Source organism: Magnolia sinica, chromosome 10, assembly GCF_029962835.1.
Source record: "Magnolia sinica isolate HGM2019 chromosome 10, MsV1, whole genome shotgun sequence".
In the NCBI taxonomy this organism is placed as follows: Eukaryota; Viridiplantae; Streptophyta; class Magnoliopsida; order Magnoliales; family Magnoliaceae; genus Magnolia; species Magnolia sinica.
The window spans coordinates 6,260,786-6,287,180 of NC_080582.1; the positions used below are offsets into that span (position 1 = coordinate 6,260,786).

The 26,395-nt window shown below is 38.8% G+C and overlaps 1 protein-coding gene across 4 annotated transcripts; it reads right to left on the reverse strand.

The window, feature by feature from the left end:
- Positions 1 to 369: 369 nt before the first annotated feature.
- On the reverse strand, positions 370 to 26,395 carry LOC131257853 (enhancer of mRNA-decapping protein 4-like). 4 transcript variants are annotated; one of them, XM_058258768.1, is made up of 13 exons: positions 25,803 to 26,393; positions 15,355 to 15,404; positions 15,128 to 15,284; positions 14,411 to 14,629; positions 11,948 to 12,076; positions 7,725 to 9,113; positions 5,668 to 6,024; positions 5,456 to 5,575; positions 4,866 to 5,036; positions 4,346 to 4,510; positions 4,059 to 4,184; positions 2,204 to 2,274; positions 660 to 797 (listed from the first exon to the last, which is right to left on the reverse strand). In XM_058258768.1, exons 1-12 carry the CDS (start codon positions 26,100 to 26,102, stop codon positions 2,251 to 2,253), a joined length of 3,207 nt encoding a protein of 1,068 aa, XP_058114751.1. In that variant the 5' UTR covers positions 26,103 to 26,393; the 3' UTR covers positions 660 to 797; positions 2,204 to 2,250. The 4 variants fall into 4 exon arrangements, with proteins under 4 accessions (XP_058114750.1, XP_058114749.1, XP_058114751.1 ...); XM_058258767.1 differs by lacking the exon at positions 2,204 to 2,274 and having other exon boundaries at positions 370 to 797; positions 15,152 to 15,284; positions 25,803 to 26,385; XM_058258766.1 differs by lacking the exon at positions 2,204 to 2,274 and having other exon boundaries at positions 370 to 797; positions 25,803 to 26,384.

A 26,395-nucleotide genomic window follows, 5' to 3' on the forward strand; every position in this document is an offset into this window, starting at 1 on the left:
GAAAATATATATTTCAATAGGCTTATTTCTATCATTATGTCAAACATCATAGATATATATATATATATATATATATATATATATATATATATAGAGAGAGAGAGAGAGAGAGAGAGAGAGAGAGAGAGAGAGACTAATTTGCAATATTAAAGTAGATTTAGCTAATCAAATTAAGGTTCCTATGAATATACTAAAGAGTTCCAATACATTCATGACGGACATCTAAATACACTTTTTTTTTGGATTCTAGCGCATCCCAATTACAAGCTACCAAATACAACTGAGGATTCCAATTCACATGGATTCCATTGTAATTGTGAATTGGATCCCAATTCATTCCAATTAAAAAGGTGCCAAACAAGCCCCAACTTTTCTCAAACTCTCCTATTCTTTACACACACACACAGCCTCTTCCTTGCTTTCTGTACAGCATTCCTACAACAACCAAAAGGCCTGAACAGTTTGTGCACAAATGAGAAAGAGAAATGTCATTTGCAGGTCTTCAATACTGAATTGATTGCACGCATTATGAGGCGGATGCAGCTTCTTTCAGCTGTGGTGGTGGTCGGGAGCACCCGCTGGTGGTCCAATATCTGATGAACCTGTTCAAATATCGGCCGCCCATGCGCCGCAATTGTTGGGTCCACCGGATCTATAGCAACAACAACATCTCCCATCCAATCTAGCTTCTGGGAGGTCTTGTTTCCAATATCGCATGCTAGCTGTTGGAGAAGGGATAGCAGGACTCCTTGACTCAGAGGAAGAGGAAGAACTGATAGAATTGCTTGCAAATCAACCTGAAGAATGAGTAGGATAGGCAGATAACATTAGAACATTGATTTTTCTCAATGACAGGAGTTTTGAGAGGCACTAACAATATTTATATGATAAAGCAAGCCCTCATTATACACGAATTCCGTGTGGTGGCTCCACCTAACATGGATCATGCTTAGTTACTCATGACTATATTTGGCAAACACAAAATGTCAAAAGAATAGTAGAGGGAAATGTTCAGGTTTAAATCGATCTCTATCATTAAAATTTTAGTCGAAGGTTTGGTAGAAGAAAAAACCCAAAAGCCAGAAATATGGAGAATAAAAAGTTTGGGTTTAACATGGTTCCAATTCAATAAAATGGAATGAAAAAAAAAAAAAAAAGCAGCTATATATGCATATGGGTGTGTTATATTTAAAATAAGGTTAGAGTAAAAATTTAAATTAAAATGGTTAAAATTTCTAAATGCATAAGCAACTATTATAAAGGTAATCGAATAGTGGGTTAATATTATGTTTTGCCTCTCTTAAATCCTTCCTTTGCAAGTATTCCCCATACAAGTTGATCTGTTTCTTCTGAAATCTTCACTGCCTATCTTTTAAAAAATTTGGAGTTTTAATTTGGTTTGTCCAAATATTTATTTATTTTTGCCTATCTTCTTAAAAATACAGAGTTTTAAACATTTAGTCAATTTACCTTTTAAAAAGAAAAAGAAAAAAAAATTAAATACGGATTTTGAACTTGAGTATTGCTAACAAGGCTCATGATTTATTCCGAAGAAAGTGAAGGAGAATCTTACATATGGAAGCTCCTCATGGTTGGTAGAGTGAATTTTGATTGTTTGCACATGGGGACCTTGGAGGTGAATGATGATAAATGCTCAATTCTTTGATGTAATCCAGGCCAATGAGAATGGGGGATTTCTTGGAGGCGGGAGTTAAATGCCCATTGAAAAGGGGTGATTCTAGAAACGACAAGTCTTCCCACAACCAATTGGAGCCTTGGCCACCATCTGTTATGTTTAAGGAGATTTACAATTTATAGGCTGAACATTTAGTTTACCCAAATGAAAAGGAGAAGGTAATGTCACGGCCAATACCTCAGACACAAAACATGTTCATGATCTGCTCTGTAATGGCAACTCTTTCCCTATTTTGTACTGTTTGTCTTACTATGAAAAACCCTTCACTAATGCTCAGAAAGAAACAGAAAAAAGTTCTGTCGTTAGAGATTAATGACAGGTACATAATCTTTTTCTTTTCTTTTCTTTTTTTCTTGGAAGGATGATGATAATTCATTAAGCTAAAGGAGAGGAAGGTAATTCCCAATACAGAGGGGACACTGAGCCCTGGATCTCACAAGATTGATAACCAGAGGATTAAGTCTTCCGGAAGACGGGGTAAATGAAATGACAGGAACAGAATCTTACCCACCAAAAGAGGACAAGATTAATGGTGCTAGTGATAATGTGAGTTGTCATAGGAGTCTTTGAAGTTGAATCTACAGCACAGAAGAAACATGGATGATTCTTCATTTTCTGAATCTACAACACATACAAGTCCAGCCAGCAACTTATAGGACGATACACAAAATACACACTTTTGCATTTTTGGCATTCAGACGTGCAGAAGATCCTGAATTTTAGTAATTGAGTGTGATCGAGTCTTATTTGGTTTCTATTGTCTTTGTTCTGCTAAGAAAACCTTAATACAGTTATTTGAGTGGAATTAGTAAGGACCATATATCGGCCAATAGGAATTATGCCTTGGTTCCAATGTAATTTAAGGAGGATTGTAAACAAGTATAGCTACATACATGGAACTTTGGAAAATACAAAAGATTATCCATTTAAATAAAGTTCTTTTTTTTTTCTTTTTCTTTTTCTTTTTTTCTTTTTTTCGTTTCCTGTAATGGGATTTTTTTTTTCTTCTTTTTTGTTCCTCTGATCATAATTTTTTTTAGAGGTGAGATGCTTCAACATCCCAAAATGACCATTTCCAATATCGTAGCTCGATAATTCCTAAGAATGGAAAGATTGAGAAGGATGTTGCTCACTGAATTAGGACAGGGTGATCGAAGTTGAGATGTGCCTCGGGGGGGATGGTCAAAAGGACATGGGTGTAGATAAGGATATGGTCCTTGATAGTGTGGGATGTTGACAAAGATTCATGTAGCTTACCCCAATTAGTTGGGATATGACTTAGATAATGATGATAATGATGATAATGATGAGAATGATGCTTCTAATCCTAAGATGAGACTCCTCTAGTTTATGGTGAGATTCCACAATAGTGCTCTAGTCTGTGGTGAGATTCCTCCACTATACTACTGCCGCGAAGTTATTAGCAATTTAAAGCAATCAAAGGTGGATTGAGCTCTTTTAACTGGTACATCTTCCAACCCCTTTCAACTGAATCCATTTTCCATCTTTCATTCTTAAGACATCATCACAATGTCTTAGTTTTACTCGATCTTAAACCTCCAGACGCTAAATCCTTCCTTCAAATTTCTATCTTATAATTCTTATTGTTCTATCACGGTCTTGGTTTTGCTAAATCTTGAACCTCTAGATACTAAAGCCTACCTCCAAACCTCCAACCGGAACTTGTGAGTTAGCTGGTCTCGTTGACCAGCATTACACCATCCACAAACAACACCAAGAAGGGATTCCATCCTGAATACTAGTGGTTAATCATCTATAACAAGTGCAAACAAGTGCTTAATGTCTACCCCTAATGAAGAACAGATGTAAACAAGGGCTTAATGGTTGCCCCAAATGAAGACCATAGTTCTAAAACTCCATGCATTAGTTCTAACCATTTTAAGTGTTTATAAAAAAACATAAAATATTATTAATTTAACTATTAAATATCGAGTAGAGTCAAGTAAAGACCCATATAAATCCTCACGCGGACCCAAGTCGATTGGAAATCAAATCAGGTTGATTTTTTTGAGCTTTCAAACTATGATGAGGACCCCCCAAAAACAGGCACTTAGTAGCATGATAAAATTGCGAGGAGCCTGCCACAATAAAATGCTATTTATCCTGTATCTTACATTTATCAATGTGGTGTCGGCAACAAGGAATCCACAAACATGATACCATGCCAGCAGCACTCCAAACATACATAGGGATCCTTGCTTGGTAGGTGGAGAGACTATTGACTAGAAAGCCTCCAAATAACTCTGCTGTTACCCAAATGAACCAACTCACCAATGAATCAGTGACCCAGTGGTGATTTGGTGCATGGCCCCTTAAATATGAGAATGACAATATTGCGTACCTGAGAACATAACCAGGACACAATGGTGACATCACTTCTTTGAAGGGCTGAAGTGAATGCTTCCCCATACTTGTGTTCAGATATTAATCTTTCCAGCTCCTTCTTTGGATCCAAAGGTGCCTCAACCTGTTGCATAGTCATGGCCTTCACAGAATCAGCAATGAATACCCCCAAAATGGATAATATTCAATACGAGCTTACTTTCACCAACTGAAACACATTAAAGCATTACAACAAATCATGAATAATGAAAAAGGAGGAACGCCAAGGTGATGAACTGGCTTTACAATGTCGTGTAGCCCACCCAAAGGTCCATCACTTTGTTGTGTAGCCAGGGGATTCATCGCTTTCTCATTTGCTCCAGCTGCAACAAAAGCTAAGAGCTTACGCTGGCTAACAGCAAGTTCACCACTTAAGGTTTGGGCGATGGATGATGCAGAGTTCATTGCATCCTGCAATTGAAAAGCATAGTGAACGATAAAAGGTGAGTGAAATTGTATGTGTAGATGCATGCATGCGAAAAATAGACAGAACTGAATGAGCAAAGAGCCTCTTGTATTTCCCATATACAAGCATACACCTAGGAGAAAATCAGGGAGAGCGGATATCATATGAAACATCCTGCAGAGCCCCAAACGTCAATTCGTAGGTTAAGCTTATCCTACAAACAATCGTAGTTGATCCAGGCTCATGAAGAAAATATATATCACATCAAAGACAAAAGCACCGAGCTCCAGTTGTTAAGATGCAATTCTAAAAATAAAAAAGCCCATGCTAAGCATTGAGAAAGGGAATTTAACATTGTACCCTCAAAGCAAGTGCTAATGGAGAATTTGTGGATTCAAACTGCTGTTGTGCAGCACTAGTCTGTTCAACCATCGTCTTCTGAAATGCAGCATCAACTTGCTCAAACATTATTTTGCATGCCTGCTCAAATGCAGGAATAACAGAAGATGCCAAGCTAGCCCTGATTGCATCCTGCATGAATTTTACATATACTGCTGATTAGTGGTAAAATTTTCATGGATGAAATGCACTTCCATATGAGGCATTTAATTATATTTGAATTGGAGGTATGGTGCTGATTACCGTTAATTTCATGGATAAACACACTTCCACATGATAAGATACTCAATCATGGGTCTTTTCATTATTTTGTCCAACCCAGCTTGGTTACAGGTGGGATGGGACATCTTACAGCAAGCTAATCCACTGATATGGTGAGCCCCATCAGGGGATGGGCCTTGTCTTACTATCTCCCCATCAGCTAATCCCACTTTGATATTTTGTCAGGCTTAACAAAGCTGAACCAGGAACAGTATATCTTCTAAAATTTTCAAACTCTAATGAATATTACTTCCATATTTGTTCATCTACTGTAATTTATTCATGCATACCTGAAAAACTTGCTTCCCAGATGTTTGGAATTGTGCTTGAATTTGCCTGGTCACTGTCGCTTCAAGGTTCGAGTTGATGGATTTCTCCAACTGATTCACTGCGTTGTTTCCAACCCCTCTCTACAAAAGGATGTGTCAATCATACATTGATAATATGGAATAATTATAATAAGACAGGCAAGATTGCTTGCACTTGATATGCGTAAATTGACCTGAAACGAATCAGCAATAGCTGAAGAAACAGTCTTCTCCAAAATCGGTGTAATTGCGCGAGAACCTGCTGGTCCTATTGCAGCAATTTCTTGCTTCAATGTCTTCTTGAACATGGCTGGCCACTTCGTGTTCATAGAGCCCGAGATTGAACCTGTTATCTGCTTTATGCGATCCCGTTCTAACTTCTGTTTCTTGTTCTCCTCTTGGATGCGGTTCCACAGAGCATCACAGTTCGACTTGAGGGATTTCTCCATGCTCAGGCTGAGGGCTGCCTCAACTCTGCTACCTTCTTTGTTAACAGGAACAGTCACCAGAGCTGTCATTTGCTCTTGCATTTCCTTTTGAATGGTCATAAGCTGCAATGAGAGGATACCAATCCAAAGTAAGAAAAAAAAGTGAATTTTGTACATATTTCTGCGTAGTATATGTGAAGATTTCATACTAAAAAAATTCTAGTGTAAATTTCCTCCTGCTTCATAACAGAAAACTTGCTGTTAACCATTTCAGAAACTAATCACTCATTCAGACTAGTCTAAATGGATAAAATCTACAAATCCCTGCATGTCTACATACAATTTTTTTCTTCTATAAATAGATTTTATGAGATAATGTTGTGTTTTTTTTTCCTTCGTATGAACATGATCTAATAATAGTAAGTACAATTTCAGTATTCAGGGAGAAGAAATTGGCAGGTGTGAGTAACATGCTTGCCCTTAATTGTCTGAACTAGTTAGCTCATTATCCATATTAATTGCAGACAAAAAAATTGATTGGAAATGTGCAAATAGGGTAATATGATCTGGAAAGAATTGAGTTATGCCCATTTATCATGGAAATGAAAAAGCAAGCGTAAACAGACTAGATAATCTTATTCCTACTGGATAAAAGCATGCTAGCCTGCTTCCTTAAGAACAGACTGTTGAATTGGATGTTCATAACAAAGGTTAGAACCATATTCTTCAGATAGCGAAATGAGAAGTGTGACTCTGAGATAGACCCAACCAAACTCGACAATGCTCATGGTACTGGCTACAGAGCCACCTATGGTCAGTGTTAATCGGAACTTGTCATTGAAGAAACTACTCATGAGGACTTCCTCTCACTCTCTAGATTTGAGTACATTTTCTGTTATTGATACCACACCCAATGTGATAAAAAAGACAAGCTTTGTTGTTCTTTTTGTGATCTTTTTTCCTTTGTCGGAGTTCTAATCTTTAAGAGAACGAGTGATTTCCACACAAACTAATATTTATTGATATGATTATCCCTGTTTTTCTTTGTTTTGTTATGATATATTTGTGAGTGAATACTAATTTACTTTTCTTGGAAGCATGCGAATGTTCTTTGCTAATATCGTCCGCCTTTAATGCTTTCATTGTTTTATTTAATTTTTATTTCATGTTTAATTTTATTTATTTAATTAAAATATTCATGTGGTATGGAAATGTTCCTGTGCCTGGATCTTTGGAGTTCGCTGTGCTAGACACTCGACACTTGGTCACACGTGTAGGTAACACTGACTATAGTGTGACAGCTACTTCCAAGAGTAGATCTCGAAATCATACTTAACCAACAAGCTAATTTGGCAAGTAAATGTGAGATATGAGCCGATCATCAGGTAGGCCCTACCTGTACATTCAGTGGCAAGCAGCAGGTCCAACATGAGCCAAGCTACATGGGTGTATTAAATGTGTTTTTGGCAAGCTAGTTGGAAAAAGTAGAATTCATATGGCTACTCTCAAAGGTAGCCATCAGATTCTCCTAGCTACAAGATCCAGTCTAAGATATCAAATCCTAGTCATATTTCAAAGAAGAAGAAGAAGAAGAAGCGGCAGTAGAAGAAACGATCCAACATACAATCATACAAGGAATAAAGAAAGACAGTTTTTGTACACACCGCGAAGTATTACAACCTCATTAAATTTGCTAGTTTCAAGAAATTTCCAGAACCTCAAAGAAAAACATGTAAGTTTCCTCTAGCTGACCACCAAGGAATTTAAAAGAAGATGCTATTTTGCACGAGGAAAATACTAAATCCGAAGCTTTAAACAATTACCTCTTTCATACTCTCCTGAAGTGCTAGAATTTGTGTAAAAATGGCCTCTATGGAAGGGCCGCCACTGCTGCTACCTGGTTCATTTGAAGAATCTGCAGACTTGAAAGGGTTAACGGAAGGGGAAGATGGACCCGTCACTTGAGAGGGTTGTTTCACTTTCTTTTTCCTCGTAAATGATGAAGGCAACTCAGTAGCTACAATTGCCATACTCGATTCGGTATTAGGTACATCCTTACTCGAGTCCTGAACGCCTTGCTCACCAGCATTCCAAGGCCACTCAAGTAACTCACCATCTCCAACATCTTCGATCCGATGAGTTTCCTCCATGCCTGAAATTTCTTTAGACAATGAACCGCCATCGCTGGACGTCTCACTGAGAAGATCCAAGACTTGGGTATAGAAGGATTTTTCTTTTTCCTCCGTGCGAAGACTACGCTCTTCTCTTTGAGAATCTAACTCCTGCAGCTGATTCAATCCATACTGACCCACCTCTCTAACCTCATTGTTTACAGCAACATCTTGAACCTTCTTTTCTCCCACTTTCGAGCCCTGGCCAACAAGAGTACTCTCAGAAGAAGGAACGGCCTTCGAAAAGATTTCTCCCACTTTGAAAGAGGTTGGAGGATTTGGCACCATATAAATATCATTTTTCCCAACTTTAGTTTCATCTAAGGAAGAATCATCAGTCAACTTCATATGACCTACTTCCACTCTCCTATCAACTGAATAATCAATAACTAGTGTATCAACACAACGATCACCAATTGGGCTAGGTTCAACACTTGAAGTAGCCAATTCAAGTCTAGGAAGCTCTTGAGTCTCTGAAAATACAGAATATTTAGCTGCAGCTGAACTCTGAGGTGTCTTTGATGTAGCACTTCCAACAGGCATCTCAGTTGAGACATTTCTGCAAGATGGGTCTAATGCAGAAAAACCACTACCAGAAACCCTATCAATTTCAGCATTCTTCAGTGGTGGTGGCAGGCACTGAGATAAATCCAAGGTATATTGTTGGATAGCCTGTGTCTGAACGCAGTAAACCTCAACAACATGTTCCCCATCTGATGAACAGTCACTTCTTCCTGTTAGACTCAATATAGGCATTGTGACAGTAAACTCGGCAATATAATCCATGCGTGTTGCTGTCGGATGTGGCCCATATTCTACATGCACCACATATATAGCATTTTTCTTGGCATTTGCAAGTAAAACGAGGCCTGTGTCTGGCAACACCACTACTTGGTTGAAAAAAGCCTCTTCAGCTTGAGATTCGGCGGAACTCTTCAAGTCCAAGGTCTGAATGCAGCGCCATGATTTAAAATCTCTAGGAATAAGCCACCCTTCGATGCCTGCTGAGGCCCACATCTTCACTTCTCGATTCAGATGACCCTGCAAAAGAAATAATAATAATAATAAGCACTCATTTACAAGGAAAATATATTAATCCAAGCATTGAATAATTAATGTTTCAAGAAGTAAAATCTTTTCCTTCAGCAGCAGAACACTTCCAGGTTTAAATATTTTTTTATTTTTTTAAAAAAAACACTTGAATCCATGTAGAATCAGATTTCTGCATAGCCCACCGAGTCAATATGTGACATGATAACTTATCATATGTATCAGCATGTGGAACATGTGTATGAAATGATTTCCACAACTATGTCAACAACCTTATTAGAGTTGTGCACCCTTAAAAGCCAATGTGATGAGCTTAACCAGTGATTTAAATATCAATAGTATCAGCCAATACTATTGATATTGATATTCGCATGTGGTTGATACGATATACAGGGGAGACATTAAATTCTCATGTATTGCACAAAATATTGCAACGCATCTCCGATACATTGAGATATATCGATGCATTGCGATATTTTACCAAAAACTCTTCATAAAATTCCCTCGTATCATCGATACAAGTGACACATTGCAACACATTGCCATATACGTCAACAACACATTGCGATACATTCTCCCACCAGAAATTTGAAAAAAAAAAAAAAAAAAAAAGGGAAAAAACTCCCTAAAATATATTTTCTCCCAAATTTGTTTGGGAGTACCTGTTTCATACTTATATGGTACAATTTATGATTATATAAACTCATTTTGTATATAATTGCATCACTTCTATTAGACAACCTTAGTTTAGGATCTTGTACAAAGGAAACTTGTTGTGCATGCTTTTCTTTTGTGATCTTTTGAGTTCAAAGTTTCTAATCATGTCTCTTTCAACATGTCATGAAGTTTTATTAAAAAATTTCATCATTTCACATTGCTTCCCTCAAATAAAGATACATTCCCGATACATGCGAATGCGATATTTCCCATGCGATACCGATATGTTTCCGTATCCCAAGGGCATGATACATGCATTGTACCGATATTTAAATGACTGATCTTAACCATTTAATTGATGATCATGTCCGTGGATCATGATGATCATGACGTCCTACACGGACATGTTATTAATACTATAATTAATATATAAGTCTATCTTAAACCTATGTAATAGGTTAAAGGAGAAGGTTTCCTCTATTGTCCTTGGGAACTTGAATTTAGCTACAACTGCCACTGGTCAGGGCAGAGTTGCATTCCATGTATTTTGATACCTTGTCAATTGATGACCACCTAGCAGGTTTCAGGACGAACCTGTAGTATCCTTATGTGGTCATCCTTTTGAGGGAACCAATGACAAATTGGGATGGAAGGTCTCCACCATCAAGCTCAACGATGAGTTGATGCCTTTGCCCTACCCCACATAGGAGTACTAGTGTCCATGAATATCAGATCTTGTTATTAGACCTGTTAAATATTTGCATTGGAGGATTAATTCATCTCTAGATCAAGAGGCACATCATGCTTGGTCCAAATCGACTTATGTATGTACTAGCTTTGACTAATCCTTAGACCTAAGGACATATAGGGAATTTAAGTTTCTGATGTAATGTGCTTTAGTTAGCCTCATGAAGTCTATTGCAGTGGCTCATATGTGGGTGTTGTTGGGTGCATGCACTAAGACACAGTTTAGATCAATATGATCTAACAAGGGATCCATTGGTTGCCTGGGAATATTCTTATAGCTTAGATCTTTTGTTTTAACCGTTAAAAGGTTTTACTTTTTTTTTTTAAAACACAAACACACCCCCACACACTCACGCCGTAGTGGGATTTCACCACCTATGGGTACTCGAACCCTTGACCAGGTGTTGAAACTTCTTAGAGTCTACCACCGGAGCAAGAGTAAGGACCCGTTAAAAGGTTTTACTTGGACTTGAGAGTAACTCGATGATTAAGATCTTGTGGTCCACCAATTATTTGCATGAGTATTAGATGAAAGGTGGGTGGTCAAGATTAGTGGAGGGATTTGGTCAATTTGGGTACATGGATAGTTAAGATTGGAAACTTTTGATGGAATAGGGCACATACCAAAGTATGTAGGGTGACAGAGCACCATAACAAGTGTATCTCCCTGAAACTCTAATTCCTCCTTACAAATATTTTCATGCCAGACACCCTTTGGCTTCATCATTGAAGAGAGGAAAAGAGACAGTAGAAAGAGAAGTGAGAAAAATCTCTCTCCTCCTTCACATCCACTCATCACACATGTGGGGGTCCACCCTTGGACAGCTCTCTGCGCTTCTCCAGCCCTACTCTTGGGTTGTGTGTAGGCTCTCAATCTCCTCCTCATCTAGGACAGATCTGGGAGAGAACTGTCTTGCTTGAAAGTACGACATCAACATTCTATACAGTCTTGAGCGACAGTGATCTGCAGTTAATCCTAACCCTTGCTTTTATTTTTACGGTAGAAACTTAAAAATATCAAGACAGGATCCATAGAACTAGGTTAATAACAGATCTTGACTTCTCAAAAATGTTAAATTTCTCTGTGTTTTGAGAAACTCAAACTGGCTTGGCCTAAAATGCATGCTTGGCCCACAGACTTTTTCAGGGGTCAACTACATGATTGGGGAGACATGGCTCAGCCAATCATGTGAGTGTAGAGGTGTATGTGGAGAGGTTCATGTGGCTTAGTAAAATGTAAAAAATCGACACACATTACAGGCAATTAACTTTAAGAAAGGTTTTTTTAAAGGATATGAAGAATATTTACATCAAAAACTATTTCCAAGAAACCCTATAAAGTACAATTCAAAAGCAACGAAGAAACAAAAATATGTTGGGAAAATATATCATTTAAAGTTCAGAATTCAAGGAGCTTGTACCGCAGTTATAAGAACAATGTGGTTAGGGCAATGAGGTGCTGTCAGGAAATTAACTGAGTTAACAGGTTGGCCAACATGTGGCCTCAGCGTCCCAAGGGGCACTGCCATCCAGTCCTCCCAGATCTTTACCTGTTATGTAAAAGAAAGTTTCGTAAACCAAACAATGAAATCGATATTTCATAGTCCCAAAACAGGAGGAAAAAGCAAAGAAACAATAGCAACATCAACAAGCTTATCGCATAAAGAAACAGTAACACATGCATTCATATGTATTCACTGTGCAAAAATTTCCCTATCTGACTCATGGAAGGCAATCATCTTCACAATAACCTAGCTCAAATATTTCCTTATTTTCACTCATTTGATTCTGTACACAATATACCAGTCTCAATAGTTTTATAGGATTGGAGACCAAGGATAGGAATCTTAAACCCAAATGAGGCCAAAGACAATAAATACCTACATAGGATTAGGGCATCTTAAGTGAAAGAAGCTTTGACAACAATAAAGACAAGAAAGACACTAGAACCAGATGGTATACCAATAGAGGTTTTGGAAGAGCATGGGAAATGTTGATTTATTTTGGTTGACAAAATTTTTCAACAAGATTGTAAGATCAAAGAAAATGCAAGATGAATGGAGAAGTACCATAGTAGCTATTTATATGAGTAAAGGAGACATATAGAGTTGCACTAACTGTTTTGGGATTACACTTATCAGTTATACCATGAAACTTTGGGAGAGTGATTGAGAAAAGATAAGGCATGAGACAAATGTATCAGAAAATCAATTTGGATTTACACCAGGAAGGTCAACCATAGAGACTATTTTCCTACTTAGACAGTTGATGGAGAAATATAGGGATGGGATAAAGATCCCCACATGATCTTTATTGACTTAAATAGAAACATAAGATAGGTTCCCTGGAGAGTTAAATCTGCTAGGTGTTGGGAAAAAAAGTAGTCTCAAGAGGATATATTAACATACATAAATAAGGATATGCATGAGGGAGTGGTTATAAATGTAAGGACTACGAGTGGAGGAATTAATGAGTTCCAAATTATTATGGACTTACACTAGAGCTTCGCATTGAGCCCCTATCTTTTTGCATTGGTTGTGGATGGGTTAATGAAGCGTTTATAGGAAGAGGTAAAGTGGTGTATTTTGCTTGCAAATGACATTGTTTTGATTGACAAGACAAGGGAACACAAAGCTAGGATTATGAAGGGATGCTTTAGAATCTAAAGGTTTTAAAATTAATTAAACTAAAACAAAGTATATAGGAATGTAATTTTAGTAACAATAGGAGTGAAACAAGGAATTAGTTAAGATTTTTGGGCAAGAAATACTCCAAAATGACCATTTCAATATGTTGGTCAATAATCCATGAGAACAGTGAGCAAAGAGATTGAGTAGGATGTTGCTCTTAGAATCAGAGCTGATTCGATGAAGTGGAGATATGCCTCTAGAGTTCAATGTGATTACCACAAACCAATAAAACTGAAGGGAAATTTTCATACAACAATATAAGATCAAACATGCTTTGTGGGACAGCAATTATTAAAAAAGAAATCGATACAAGGAAAAAAAGAGGTAACAAATTGCCAGCAGCAAGTGACCCACTCATCAATCCATCTCTAGGCAGTGGGTAGGCAATTTCATCAGCCTCTCTAACAGAAATCTGCTTTAATTCTAGTACTGAAGCATATAAGACAGAAAAGGAAACACAATGGGAAGAAAACACAATCAGAATTGATTGATCATCTCTTACTGAAATGCAAGGAAACCAAGTAAAGCTGGTCCACCTTCTTCGGTCTCTTTGACATTGATTTAGCTCTCACTGGTCCAGTAGTGGAACTTATTGATGGTAGGAGTGGCAGGCCTATTAACCCTATCATGTGGGTAATTTTAAAGAAAAAACAGAATATCTTAAAATATCCCCTCAACCATCTCTCTAAGAAGCTTCTAAAATAAAGATGACTTTGGTTATTTGGGGACTGTTAAGGAGGAAGTCAGAAAGATTTCTAAACCCAACTGAATTTACGAATGTCAGGGAGTAATTGATGATTTCCAGTATCTTCCCTTAAATGGGGTCTTTCAATGGCTAATCCCCCAAGTTACAAGAAGCTTCCAGTCCTGAATCGACCATCTCCAATGGTTATTGGCTCGAACAAGAAAAGCTGATAATAAAGACAAACACAAAAGGGAGAAACATGAGATGCTATTAGCATCCAATTATTTCAATACCATGCCCAGGACATGCATTTCACAACAGGAATTGAGGGGGATCTCGGAGAGGTGATATAATCGTCTCAAAAGCACAAATGGAAGTGGAAAAAGCCCTCCAGTGCAAACTATGCATTGCATAGTTCAAGACATTCTAAGAAGAACCTATCACTTGAACATGTAACTGAGCTTGCAAGTAACAAGAGCAGTAAAAACAGTTGCAGAACAAATACAAACCAAGCCATCTGTTGATGCAGATACTAGGCGAGAAGTTATCCAATGACATATCGATAAGTCAGTCACATCCCCCTTATGTTTACCAACGAGTTGGACTCCATTGATCAGCTTCTCAACAGGACATGTGATAGGTTGCTCTGCCGAGAATGCTCCACCATTCTCCACTTTTGTTGTATCAATCTTCAGAACACGATTTCCAATCGCAACAACCAAAATTTCCTGAAAAACAAAATTTCCAGGTATATATAATTAAGGGATTTGCCTAAGATAGTCTGCAACTAGCACACTGAAAAATGAAACACGTGCGCGCGCGCGCACAAACAAAAAACAAAAAAACAAAAAAAAACAAAAGAAAACAAAAATGAAACACTGAATAAATCACACTGGTTCAAGCTATGATAGCAGAAAACTTGCATATGCTCAACAGACCAATATCATACCATATCGATAATTGATATTTGTACCAGATATGCAAGGATACCTGTGAGATACAGGTTAACAATTTCTTGTTGTATTAAGTTTGGTATTTCCAAAGTACATAACTTTACATTTTATGATTGTATTGAAGTATCAGAAGAGATACCCATCAGTGTCCTAGGTTTTCAGAAACGAGGAGTGCATCTTAGCTTCCTTATCTGGGTATCATAGATCCCAAGCTTCCCAAAGAAACATTCAACATATAAAAATTATCTAGTGCCATAGAAAATGTGTCATTACTTGATAGTGAGAGTGCCAACATACGGGTGGATGAAATGATTCCAAATCTCCCACCATATGAATCGCGACAACGACTTTTCCAGTTATCTGTGGCTTATCATTCTCATCAGGGCCTTCATTAATCTTCCACACAATGATCCTTCCATCTATGCTCGAACTGAAAAACGCAAGCAAATTTCCAATAAATACCAGATTAAGTAAATGAATAAGTACAAACAAAGAAATACCTGGCCAAAAGGTGAACATCCTCACCGAAGAAAGCCATGTCAATGACCCTCTGACAGAAATAACAATCAAGTCAAAACAGGTGAAAATCATCGATCCAAAAATATAATCAGTTTAAGAATAGCAGCTCAGCTTGAGTACAGCTATCAACAGGAAGTTGTCTGATAAACCTGGCCCATTTTCTTCCAGGCCTGAACCTGGTCTCTGCCCACAGGCATCAGAACCATAAGTTGAGATTGCATTCTATCCTCATTATCAGACTGTATATCTAATTGGATGACTTCACTTTATGGGTAAAATCAGTACTCATGCTATCTCCATGAGTTGTCCATTGCATATACATGCCATATCTGGGTTTCACAGGTGCAAAGATGAATATTTCACATCAATTTGACACAGTTCAAATGTAATTCAACTTGAAACACACAAGAACACACACACACACACAACTGATTGTACATCCAACTAGTTTGTATGTGGAGGCCACAATGTTGTTTGTGTGGTATCTTGCTGCTCCAACAAGGTTGTCCAACCATGAAAGTGGGATGCCCCAAAGATCAAGTTGATCCAACCATGAGAATTGGATCCCCACATGAACATGGAGTTTTTTGGGTGGTTGTTCTTGGTTTTCTATGGTGTGCCCCACCTGATAGTTGGATTAACCTGGTTTTTAGGGGATCCAATTTTCATAAAGGGACAACCTTGCTTGTTGGCAAGATGTCATACAAACACTATGGTGGGTCCCACATGCCAACTAGTCAATGTACAGCTAGTTGTGTGTGAGCATTTCTCTATATATATTTTGAGGCAACTAAGTATCAATTTGTCGTGAAGGCTAGCAAGGCCAGATTTAAGCAAGACTTTAATGCTTTAATCATGAAAATGATGTACTAGTAAAAGAAACAAATGTATAACACAACCACAAGCATTGTCAGAGAAGCAAGTGGATAGAATTGACATTGACTTCCAACATGCTGCTCTTGCGCACATTGTCATAATCTACCAAATTACCGACGTCTTGTTGATGCAATGGATGGGACAACTGTCCAACAGAACCAAACTCAACATTCTCTTCTAAAGGAACACTAACAGAATAACAGCTTGAGGTTAAGAAATATTCCATGAGAAATTTAACTTAAGAGGGTGTTTGGATGGAAGGAAATAAAAATTTGCATAGCAAAATGTAACTTGGAATCCTCAAGAAATGGAAAACCATGGATTCCAATTTTCCATCTGTTGTTTGTTTTGAATTCCAATTGTACATGAATTTCACATTGGTTCTCTCATTTCATGTGTCTTCTCAACCTTGGAAATAAATGTAACATCATTTTTGGGAGAAATGAATGTCCTCAGCTTTTTTAGGAGGTGGATTTTTCACTGAAATTGATGTCATTTCTAAGGTTTCCCACATTCCCAAGAAACGCTGTAGAAAAGTCATATTGGGTCACAGGTTTTTCATATTATTTATTAGTAGGTCAATGCACCAATACTCAGTATTTCCATAATATGAAACTTCAACTATATTGTAAGTTGTTTTTATTATATTCAAATGCGATGTGTGATGCTTACACATATCCAACATGAGTACTTCAATAGTAGACAATCAACCACTAGAATTGAAGTTTTATTAACTGCAGTTTTCTGCTATAGAAGCTCTTTGATGCCAAAAGATACATATAGAAAAAGAAACATACATTTAAGTTGCCAACTCAATTTTTAACTACAATTATGTGGACCATCCATGCCAAAAGAGCATGAGAAACATGAAGCAACTCATACAAGTTGGACTAGGGACATACTGGCATGTGTGCCAACATCACACACATGCAAAATTCAGTCCATTCATCAAGCCCGCCTGACCGTGTATCTGACATGGCCAAAAAATTAGGCCAACCGACTATCAGGTGGGCCAAACTTGTGCATTGAATGTGTACTGTTGGACTTTTCTTTAAACATCGATATTTTGGCATTCATTTACACACACCATGAAGTTGCAAGAGTAACTGTTGCAGGTTCAGGAATCATTTTTTCTCTAACCCAATGAAGTGAAATCCATCAAAGAAAAGATCAAGAAAGAAGAAACCCACCATAGACTTGGTTCTTTCCCTTTCTTTTTTATAAATATAGATTCACCTCATCATCCATTTCCGTAGTCATTTTGTTATGTGAGAAATTGAGACTCCATATGCTGCTTGATTCATCTTTGTCATCATTATCAAAGCTTATCCCAACTAAATGGGGTCAGCTACGCGAAATCATGTCCCACCCTTCCACTCTATCAAGGGCCATCTCCCCAATTAAACTATAGGTTATCAGATTTTTCTTACGACCTCCACCCACATCCTTTTGGGCTTTACCCTTGCTCTCTTGGAACCTTCAACTTGAACCAACTCACTCCTAACTTGAGCAACCATTGCTCTCTATTGCAAAAGGCCCAGCTATCCAAATCTACTTTCCCCCATCTTATTACCTATTGATGCCACTCCTAAGTTCCCTCAAATGCAATCATTTTAAATTATATCCTTCCTTGTCTTGCCACTCATCCATCTCAATGTGCTCATTTCAAATATTCTAAACCTATGAACATGTTGTTCCTTGACTATCCAGCATTCTATCCCATAAAGCACGGTTGGTCTTATAGCCACTTCAATTTGATCGGTATACGGGGGATCACATATAACTCTGAAGGCACATCTCCAATTCATCCACCTAGCTCTAATTCGATGAACAGAAACCTTCTCAATCTCTGTGCAATCATGAATTATCGACCCAAGATATTGAAAATGATCATCTTGGGGGACATTTTGGTCAGCAATCTTAACTAATTCCATGTTTCCACTCCAATTGTTACTAAAATTGCAATCCATATGCTATGTTTTAGTATGACTAATTTTAAAATCTCCAGATTCTAAAGCATTACTCCATAGTTCTAGCTTTGCATTTACACCATCCCCCATCTCGTCAATCAAAACTATGTCATCTGCAAACAATACACACCATAGAACCTCCTCCTAAAAATGCATTAATTTGTCTATAACTATGAGCATAGAAGATGTTTGAATTCTCTCTACCTTGATGATTGTCAAGGAGGAGGATGTTCTGTTTACAAAGAAATGAGTATCAGTTTACAGCTATGCTACAGCTATGCACGTTACATGTCTGTTGTAGAGTTTCCTACTTTGTGGGATTTGATTGATTACAAAAGGATAGAGTATAGTATGCTGGAGTAATCTTAAGATGTTAAGGAATCATCCTTGATTGGGATGAGTTGGCATTCTGTTGGCTGGTGAGCAATTAACGGGATCTATTGGAGGTGATGAGCAATCACCGGCTTTCTCTTTGACACGCCCCCGCAAGTGAAGTGTCCCAGGAAGGAGACTAAGCAGGTGCCGAAGAAGATGAAATCTTGCTGTGAACAGAGGCTTTGTGAATATATCAGCAATTTGGTCTTTGGTGGAGATATAGAGGACTTCTAGAGATTTGTTGGCAACCTTGTCATGAATGAAGTGAAAGGCAATCTCGATATGTTTCATGCGATGATGAAATATCGGATTGGCTGTTAGATAGGTAGCACCAATGTTGTCACACCAAAGAATAGGACTCTTGGGTTGTGGAACATGAAGTTCATGAAGAAGGGATTGAAGCCAAGTTATTTCGGCTATGGCATCTGCGACCGCCCTATATTCAGCTTCTGTGCTTGAATGAGCGACGACACGTTGCTTCTTAGAGGACCAAGAGACAATGTTTGGGCCAAGAAAGATGGCATACCTTCCCGTTGACTTGCGATCATCAATGCAGCCAGCCCAATCTGCATCTGAGAAGGCCGAAATGTGAAAGGACTTGGATCGAGCAATTGGTAGGCAGAGATCAAGTGTGTCCTTGAGATAGCGTAGGATACGTTTGACGGCCGTCCAATGAGCAAGTGTCGGCTGTTGCATAAATTGACAGACTTTGTTAACAGAAAACGACAAGTCTAGCCATGTAATAGTAGCGTATTGTAATGCACCAACAACGCTTCTATATAAGGTTGCATCATCAAATGGTTCACTGTCATTGTTGTGAAGCTTGGTGTTGGGAGAGAAGGGATTAGATGTCGGCTTTACACCATCCATGGCTGACTTTTGTAAAAGATCCACAATATATTGTTGTTGACCGAGTAGCAATCCATTGGACGTATGGAGAACTTGAATGCCCAGAAAGTAATTTAAGGATCCGAGATCCTTAGTTGAGAATTCGACACTAAGTCGTTCGATGAGCAATTGGATTGCCAATGTGGAGCTGCCAGTAATGATTAGATCATCCACATAAACCAAGATATAGAGAACTGACGAAGAATCAGACCGAATAAATAAGGAGGTGTCGGTTTGAGATGCCATAAAACCTTGGGACAATAAGAAGTTGCTAAGCCATGCAAACCATGCACGAGGCGCCTGCTTGAGGCCATACAATGATTTCCGAAGACGGCATATGTGGTTTGGAAATCGAGGATCAATGAACCCAGCAGGTTGTTGCATGTAGACTTCTTCAGTTAAGGTTCCATGAAGGAAGGCATTGTTGATGTCGAGTTGACGAATCAGCCATCCTTGACCCATTGCAAGACAAAGAATGGCACGAATAGTAACAGGCTTGACTACGGGACTAAAGGTTTCATTGTAGTCGATTCCTTCTTGCTGATTGAAGCCTTTTGCAACAAGACGAGCTTTGTAACGCTCGACAGATCCATCAGCTTGCCTCTTGATGCGAAAGATTCATTTGCAGCCAACCATGTTGATGTTGGGCTTAGGTGGTTGCAAGGTCCATGTGCCATTTTTGAGTAAGGCATGAAACTCATCAGCCATAGCCGCCCTCCATTCAGGAATTTTTTATGCAGCAGTCACAGAAGTTGGAACAACATCAGAAATAGAGTTGGCAAGTAGGCATTCTGGTAAAGGGTACCTTGTGGTGTTGTTCAGAATTTTTGGTCGACGGGTGCCATCTCGTGTTCTTGTGACCATATGATCTGTTCGTAAAGTTGGGGTAGAGGAATTGGAAGCATGAGCATTATAAGTTGGGATGGGTTCTATCATGCATTGGCTAGGTGAGCTATGTTGTTGAACAACAGGTGAGGGACTGATTTCTGGATCAGTGGGTTGTTGTTGGTTACAAGGCAACCTTTCTGGTGCATCATCATGAGAAGTTGCAGGTACTTCTGCTGATGAAGAAATGTGAGAGCCTAGGGGTCCACAGGTGGACCTTGGAGGGACATGATGGCATGCCACAGGTAGTGGAAGTGATGGTGGCGGAGGCAGCTGAACAGCTGATGGAAGTCGATGCTCATCAAGTGTTTGCTGAAAAGACTGTAAGGAGCTGGATGGCATGACTGAACTATTTGATTGTGTTCCTGCAAGAGGGAATGACGACTCATCAAACACCACATTTCGTGAGATTTAAATCTTCCGATGGTGAGGATCGAAGCAACGATAACCATGATGGTGGGTGCTATATCCAAGGAATATGCAGCTAGTTGAGCGAAACTCAAACTTCTGATGCTGATACGGTCGTAGACAAGGATAACATGCACACCCGAAAACTTTGAGGAAATCATGATCTGGTGGTTTTTGGAACAACTTTTCCAGTGGTGTTAGGTTATGAATCACCGAGGAGGGAAGCCGATTAATCAAATATGTTGTCGTTTCAAATGCAAAGTCCCAAAATTGAAATGGAACCGAAGTGTGGGCCAAGAGAGCTAAGCTAGTTTCTACTATGTGTCTGTGTTTTCGTTCTGCTGCACCATTCTGTTGGTGTGTATGAGGACAAGAAACACAGTGACCAATTCCACATTGGGCAAGATAAGAAGAAACGCTGCAGTATTCGCCACCCCAATCACTATGAAGGTATTTTATCCTTGCAGAGAATAAATTTTCAACCAAAGAACGGAACTTGATGAAGCATGATAACACATCATTTTTCTTGGATATTGGAAAAATCCAAGTGTATTTGCTGAAAGAATCCATAAAATGAACATAATAGCGATTACCATTGAAGGACTCAACGGGAGCCGGGCCCCAAACATCTGAATAAACAATTTCCAAAGGTTTTGTGACTGGAGTTGATGGGTTAGGAAATGGAAGTGCATGGCTTTTTCCTTTCTGGCATGTGTCACAAATAGCAAGTGGTTTATTGGATCCAAATTGTGCGTCGATCCGTTTGAGAACAGCATGAACCGTCCGAAAGGCAAGGTGTCCGAGCCTTTGGTGCCACCATTCTGTTGCATCATGAAGGAGGGTCATTTTATTGACTGCTTTATTGAAGCGAAGCTGGTATAGACCATTAGCGCTCTTCCCGTCCAGTAGAACTTTCCCGGTGTGGATGTCCTTTACAAAAAAAATGTGAAGGATGAAATTCAAACCAGCAATTGTTATCTTTTGTGAACTTATGAATAGAAAGAAGGTTGCGTTGAACACTTGGAACATGCAATATATCATTCATGGCAAATGAAGAACCATCAGTGTTAAATGAAGAAGATCCAACATGTTTGATTTGCAAACCTGTCCCGTTACCGATCTTCACTGCGTCGCTGCCATTGTATTCAGTGGAGAAATTGAGGTTTGCCAGATTAGAGGTGATATGGTGCGTTGCTCCGGAGTCTGGATACCAATTCCCAATGTTTGGTGGAGTGAGAGCAGCATGATATGCTTGTGCTGAGGAATGTAGAGGAACATACTGAAATGATTCATTGAATCGATTATGGCATTGGAGAGCCACATGACCTATGCGGTTGCACACCTGATAGACTGGGCGCGGATTGGATGATGAAGGCATAGATTGTCCATGAAAGTTGTTGTGACCACGACCTCGACTGCGATTGCAGTAACCACGACCCCGGGACTGCTGTTGTCCTGCTAGAGGGCGCAGGAGAGGTGCCATGAGAAAAATTGGCGGATGGGTAGGCATCCAATGCAACAACATCGTGGCCGATGCGTAACTCTTCGGTGAGGAGGAACCCAAGGAGATCAGCAGTTGTGATGGGAGTAGGCCGAGTGGTGATAGTTGTCCGAAAGGGACCATATTCGGATGGTACACCAGCGAGGATGTAAAGGATAAAGTCGTCATCGTCAACTGGCTTCGCAGCAAGTGCGAGTTGAAGGGCAAGAGATCGTGCCTGCTGAAAGTACTTCTGGATTGAATCAGGACCCTTCTTTAGGGATTGCAATTCCATGCAAAGTTGTAAGATGCGTGCTCGAGAGTGAGTAGCGTATGTGGCTTCAAGAGCGGTCCACAGAGCAAAGGACGTAGGAAGTCTAATAACTTGTGTTTGAACGTCTTCCGAGAGAGAAGAGATCAACCAGCCCAAGAGAAGTTGATCCTGTCGCTACCAAGCGAGGAATTCTGGATTCATTGTCGAGGTTGATCCGGTGGTGATGAGCTTAGCAGGGCACTTGATGGAGCCATCAACGAACCCAAGCACATCATGGCCATGAAGGTGGGGAAGGATCTGAGAGACCCATACCGGATAGTTCTCACCAATGAGCTTTGTCATGAGGATGGCAGAAGTTGAGGAAGAAAGGGGGAAAGAAGGCTTGGTAGGAGAAGAGGTTTGCTCTGTGGTAACTGAGGAGTCACTCATTTTGATAAGAAAATAGAGGAAGGAGAGAGAAAAAAAAAATTGCAGGAGAGAAAAGGTTCGGGATGTTTGCTCTGATACCATATGAGCGTAGAAGATGTTTGAATTCTCTCTACCTTGATGATTGTCAAGGAGGAGGATGTTCTGTTTATAAAGAAATGAGTATCAGTTTACAGCTATGCTACAACTATGCACGTTACATGTCTGTTGTAGAGTTTCCTACTTTGTGGGATTTGATTTATTACAAAAGGATAGAGTATAGTGTGCTGGAGTAATCCTAAGATGTTAAGGAATCATCCTTGATTGGGATAAGTTGGCATTCTGTTGGCTGGTGAGCAATTAACGGGATCTATTGGAGGTGATGAGCAATCACCGGCTTTCTCTTTGACAAACCAATGCAAAAGTATATGGGCTAATGTTGAACCTTGGTGTAAGCTTACAATAATAGAAAACTCACATGTCTTTTCACTAATGGCCTTATATTTGTTATCAATTCCTCATCCATAACCTTAATCATGTCAAATTATCTTCTTGAGACTCCTTTCTTTTACAACACCCACCGAATCATCTCTCTAGGGACCCTATCAAATGCTTTCTCCGAGTCTATAAAGACTATGTGGAGAGCACTACTCCTTCTCTCCCTATATTTCTCCATCAATTAAGTAGGAAAGTAGCTTCAATGGTTGACCTTCCCATCATAAATCCAAACTAATTCTGATACATTAGCTGCATTCCTTAATCTTTGCTTAATCACTCTCTCTCTCTCTCTCTCAAAGTTTCATAGTATCTCTTTTATTCTTGTAAATAGGCACCATGGAACGCTTCCTCCATTTATCTACCAATTTTTTCAATCTTATGATCTAGTTGAATAACTTTGTCAACCAAAACCTCCGGTGCACTTCCAAACCTCGTGTACCGTATGGTCCTACAGCCTTTCATATCTTCATCTTTCTCAAAGCTTCTTTCACTTCAAATATCTTAATCCTATGAAAGTATTTTAAAAGATAATACTTTTATAGGATTAAGATATCTGAGGTGAAAGAAGCTTTAAGAAAGTATCCACAGTCTTTAGCCTTATATGAGCTTATGATTCTTCTGTTCCTAAGCTCTCAGAGTTAACTACATTTAAAAAGTTCTAGAAATAGTTTCTCTAACTTTCCTTGATCTTATCATCCTTAAACCAATACCTCATGTTCAACACTCTTAATGCATCTAACATGATCAAGGTTCCTGCCCTTCTTATCTCTCATGTTTACAAGTTCAAAATCATCTTTCTCACCTTCTTTTGTACCAAATCCACTCTACAAATCATCATATGCCTTACATTGAGCCTCACTACATTTCTTAGTTTTCTTTTGCTGTTTCCATATTCTTCTAAAACATCTTTCTTCCATCAATTTATTACTAAATACCATTGCTTTCTGTCCTTTTAAATTCCACCACCACATTCTTGGACACCTAGTAATTTCACTCCCTCTCTTTCAACTCTTCATGTAAATATCCATAACCTTTAACCTATATATATATATATGTACTAGTCAAACTCATCTGGTATAAACTTGCAATCTTTATATATTCATCATTGTCTTCCTAGGCAGAAAGAAGTTTATCTGGCTTGTATATGATCCACTATTGAAGGTTATTAAATGTTCAACACACACAAAGAAGTTTATCTGGCTTGTATATGATCCACTATTGAAGGTTATTAAATGTTCAACACACACGCGCGCGCGCACACACACACACACAAACTTGCAATCTTTATATATTCATCATTGTCTTCCTAGGCAGAAAGAAGTTTATCTGGCTTGTATATGATCCACTATTGAAGGTTATTAAATGTTCAACACACACAAAGAAGTTTATCTGGCTTGTATATGATCCACTATTGAAGGTTATTAAATGTTCAACACACACGCGCGCGCGCGCACACACACACACAAACTTGCAATCTTTATATATTCATCATTGTCTTCCTAGGCAGAAAGAAGTTTATCTGGCTTGTATATGATCCACTATTGAAGGTTATTAAATGTTCAACACACACAAAGAAGTTTATCTGGCTTGTATATGATCCACTAAGAAGTTTATCTGGCTTGTATATGATCCACTATTGAACACACACACACACACACACACACACACGTGTTTGCATGTGTTTGCAATAGCTGGATCGTATGCCATAACCGAGGCTGCTTAATTGTAAAATTAAAATAATAGCACAATGACAAGGAGAAAATTGAAACAAAACCTATGACTACATCAAATCATTATGGTAAAAACCTCAAAACCAACATCTAAAATACCATTTTACAAGCAAATAACATAGCACAGGAATAGTCCAATTTCGATACCCAATGCATCAGGGAAAGTCATTTGATTTTCACATCATTAGAGCAATTCATTCAACCGCAGAACATAATCATACAACAGCACAAACCAATAATCCAAGCATCAAATAAATATAATAACATAAATGCTACAAAAAAAAATTCCCAGTTCATCAAATAAAACTCGATTAGTGAAGGCAAAAGTAATTGAAATCATTCCCACTTAGAGTACAATGCTTGACTCGAAACACCATCTATTTAGTTTGAGCATTTTTTCAAGTGGGCCCAGCTACCAGTTATCCAGAGCATTTATCTGGTGGACCCCACCATGGACCAAAATCTGCCCCAAACTCATTCAAGTGCCCAAATTGGCAACTGAAACAACAAAATCCAACCATGAAATCCGACAAGCGTTACAGAAATGAAAAACTAATCCTGCAAACGACATCACCGACATAATCCAATACATGTATTACAGAATCTTACAAAATTCAAAAAAGAAGAGCAAGATCCCAACCTGGGTATGACCTTTAAGGAAAGATCTCAGTGCATTGTTTATATTCCGCACCATAATCTCACCCGTCTTCAGTCCGTAGCAAATATAAGTCCGGTTCACCGCAATCTTCCGTCCAAGAACTAATCCAGGATCCGACTCATACATCATGAACGGCATGGCCTCAAGCTGCGGCTGCAGCTCCCCGGGCAACCGCACATCGACATCATACGCGACCCGTTTACCAACCAGGTGCCGCCCCTTAGGCAACTTTCTGCTTGGCACCCGCACCGACGCCGACGGGAGCATTGCAGCGTCAGCCATTGCTACACTCTTGTAAACTTCCTACCGAATCAACGAAAACTTTTCCATCTTTTAGAATTCTGGACTGAGAGAACTCCAATTCATCCACCTCTTATAGAACGCTTGCCTTCTTGATTACTCAAGACAATGTTTAGATTCTTCAACTTTTCTTTCGCATCTTACTTTAACCTCTCCTTGAATTCTCTCTTTCTTCATTCCTTCCACTATTCTATGCTACAATTACTGAAGGAAAAAATAAAATAAAAAAACAATTACCACCTTGGCATTTCTTGGATTGTTTCCCAAATCCTTTG

What these genes read in the sequence shown, in the direction of transcription:
- LOC131257853 (XM_058258766.1), bottom strand. Translation starts at nt 26,102, where the DNA reads ATGGCTGACGCTGCAATGCTCCCGTCGGCGTCGGTGCGGGTGCCAAGC. An exon ending in TCCTTAAAGGTCATACCCAG is followed by an intron (nt 15,405 to 25,802) that starts GTTGGGATCTTG and finishes TATTTCTGTCAG; the next exon opens with AGGGTCATTGACATGGCTTT. An exon ending in TGTCCTGGTTATGTTCTCAG is followed by an intron (nt 798 to 4,058) that starts GTACGCAATATT and finishes CTCATTCTTCAG; the next exon opens with GTTGATTTGCAAGCAATTCT.